This window comes from Patiria miniata, unplaced genomic scaffold (assembly GCF_015706575.1).
Source record: "Patiria miniata isolate m_02_andy unplaced genomic scaffold, ASM1570657v1 HiC_scaffold_3, whole genome shotgun sequence".
In the NCBI taxonomy this organism is placed as follows: domain Eukaryota; kingdom Metazoa; phylum Echinodermata; class Asteroidea; order Valvatida; family Asterinidae; genus Patiria; species Patiria miniata.
The window spans coordinates 40733829-40736612 of record NW_024037069.1 but is presented as its reverse complement, the minus strand read 5'-3'; the positions used below and the strand labels follow the sequence as shown (position 1 = coordinate 40736612).

General features: G+C 39.6%; 1 protein-coding gene across 1 annotated transcript in view; it reads left to right on the top strand.

Moving 5' to 3' along the window:
• Positions 1-659: 659 nt before the first annotated feature.
• Positions 660-2784, top strand: part of LOC119736822 — a 13295-nt gene continuing 11170 nt past the window's right edge. The window contains exons 1-3 of the mRNA XM_038210832.1: positions 660-713; positions 1662-1793; positions 2590-2781. Coding sequence (XP_038066760.1) covers positions 660-713; positions 1662-1793; positions 2590-2781 — 378 coding nt within the window. The remainder of the gene's footprint in view (positions 714-1661; positions 1794-2589; positions 2782-2784) is intronic.

Genomic DNA, 2784 nt, shown 5'->3' with positions numbered 1-2784 from the left:
CAATGGTTGGGGGTGGGGTGGGGGACGGGGGGGGGGGGGGGAGGAGACAACTTAAAAACACAAAATAATTATTTCCCAAAATGTGTATCTTTATTGTTCTAAATCAAATCCTACTTTTTTAAATGGAAGCGAAACTAATTTTCTTTCTGATTCATGGCTCTGATGGAGGAATTTAAAGGGAAAGTCCAAAAACCATTCGGTTTACAACTGACGCATGCGGGCAATATTCAACTTCTGTAAACTAGCACCAGCATTATTACTAGGCCTATAATAATAACTTTCTTTGGCTTTGCCAAAACAGAATGGCAAAATAATTTACAAATAATTTACCTAGCCCTATTGATTTCTGCATTCTTGCCATTGCATTGGCTGTTCGATAGACATGATAGAGATTATATATTTGAAATGATCTACAACATCCAACATTAATAAGGGGAGCTTCAGCAATAAAAAAAAGAGAAGTAAACAAGCTCTGCTAAAAACCAAAATGCACAAGATTTGTCACAATTTGATCAACCACTCGTATACACCACCCCTTTACACATTTAGGCCACACCCACAAATGGACGGAAAATAACAGGTGTGGAAATGCTAGAAAGTTTTATCTCATGTCTTTTTAGAAGCTTATGAATAGTTTCGTTGCGGTACCCGCTGCTACAATGTACATCATATTTGAACCAGCTAACCGATCCCACAAGCTTGGTGGTCGAGTGGTAAGACGTCTGCACTAGAAAGCAGGAGGTCGTCGATTTGATTCCCACCCGAGTGATTTTTTTTCTAACTTTCACTTGGGAGGTAAAACAACCGAGTATACAGTGTTTATACGTTGGTGAAGGGCAAAACCTACTATTGATGTCTAAGTTTATTTAAAAGCATGAAAAAAGAAGGAAAATATATAATACAATTCTTCTGAGTTTTTATTCCTTGCACCCCCTATTTTAAAATCAAGCTCCGCCCCCAAATCAGCAAGATTCAAGGTGGGTCCATTAGCTCCATCTCTTAAAATGATTGTTAGCCCATTTCGGGCTTTTACCACGATTTGGGCACAATTTGGGCGAAAATAATGGGCCTAAGCAGCTCCACTATTACCCAGGATATATGAAACATATATAAATATAATCTTTAAATCATTCTTAAGAAACTTTATCCGACTTTTTTTTTCATTCTTAAGTAGCTTTTAAGGTATAAGGGGGTCAATCTCAACAATTTAATCCAAAAGCGCGACATGTTAATGAAACTCGAAAAATGTGACTTTTGACCTGGGTCCCCTGACCCACACCCGACCGAGAGCAACTTCAGAATAGCCATTCCAGCACTACCCCGGTGACGGACAATGGCGTGGTTCTATCAAAGCTTTTGTGTTCAAAATTAAACACCGCCTAGCTACTGGACTTATTAAGCAACAGGCCTTTTGAGTTTACTGCCGTCATTGACGCAATTTTACACTCTGGCTTAGTAGCTTTTATTTTAGCAAAATGGGCCTGGCGCTTTTTAGCTTTTATTTTTTTTTACGGCTGAAACTCCCTTTATTTAATTTTGGATGTTGTAGGTTATTTTTAAATTCACTTAATCTTCACAATAAGTCAAATTTTGCCACAGTATTGGGACTGATCATTAACAGTACACAATAATACATTCCCCTGCTTGTCGGTTGTATTCAGATATGGGAAGCAGCGGACAGCAAGCAAGGGTATTTAACACGGAGCGGTTTGTACAAAGCCCTGGCTCTCGTAGCCTTGGCACAGCAAGGCAAGCCGGTCAGCGAGAAATACTGGAGAACTATGGCAAGGAGGGTAAGTAGTATTCACTTCTACATGTCTGAAAACTAACTGTTGAAATGTTTCTTACAGTATTTCTTCCATTTTTACATGGAGATAAGTAACACTCTCTTATCCTTGTTACGCATACTTACACTGGAGTTTGCAGAGTTATAAAACCCTCCTGCTGTTTGATCTGTCGTAGACAGTCAAACATTTCTTCCACTCCCCGGCCGTGCATTCTTAAACAGTATAGTAAAAAACAGTCAGATCACATTCGTGTAAACACTGTGACTAGTCAAATTCCATCACCAGACAAAAGAAAAGAGGTAACTAGTAAGTAAAGCTGGCGTAATCAACCACCTCTGGTCAAAGCATGGCTATAACAAGGGAATTTTAAAAACTAAATAACAAAGGAATTCTTAACTGCAAAAAAACAGACACTTGATTGATTTTGACTGTAGTGATGGCATAGCTGAATTTATCAGCCAGGAGATATTTAGATAAAGCTGTATAAAGCTCAGTAATGTCTACAAGACATGCAATAGTATTGAAGTATGGAGAATATGACAGTGGTTTGCTGCACAGCGTTTGCATATTGTCGATGGTAAATAGAAATATACTACACATAAATGTAAATACTCAAATGTAACACTTATATTACAGGACTTGATGTTCCTGAAGCAATGGACTCTGGAGTCCGCAAGTAAGAGACCTAAACTCTCTAAAGCTGGAGGCATATCTAAAATTTCGAAACTCCTAAAAGTAAAATTTGACTTTCTACACTGCCTACATATGGAAATAGAATGATACTTTTCCTCCCCCCCATCAGAGCTACCCAAATCACCTGGGTGACCTGGGTGATCTGAGGACCCTGAGTGCCCAGGTGCGCCGGGAGAAGAACCCCAACGTCCTGAGCTACACCTACAAGGACCTGGTGGCCCTGGACTCCATCACCATCGACCTGGTGCCGGAGAAGAAAGGCTTGTTGCTTAAACACGTCGAGTATGAAATCAAAAGTGAGGTA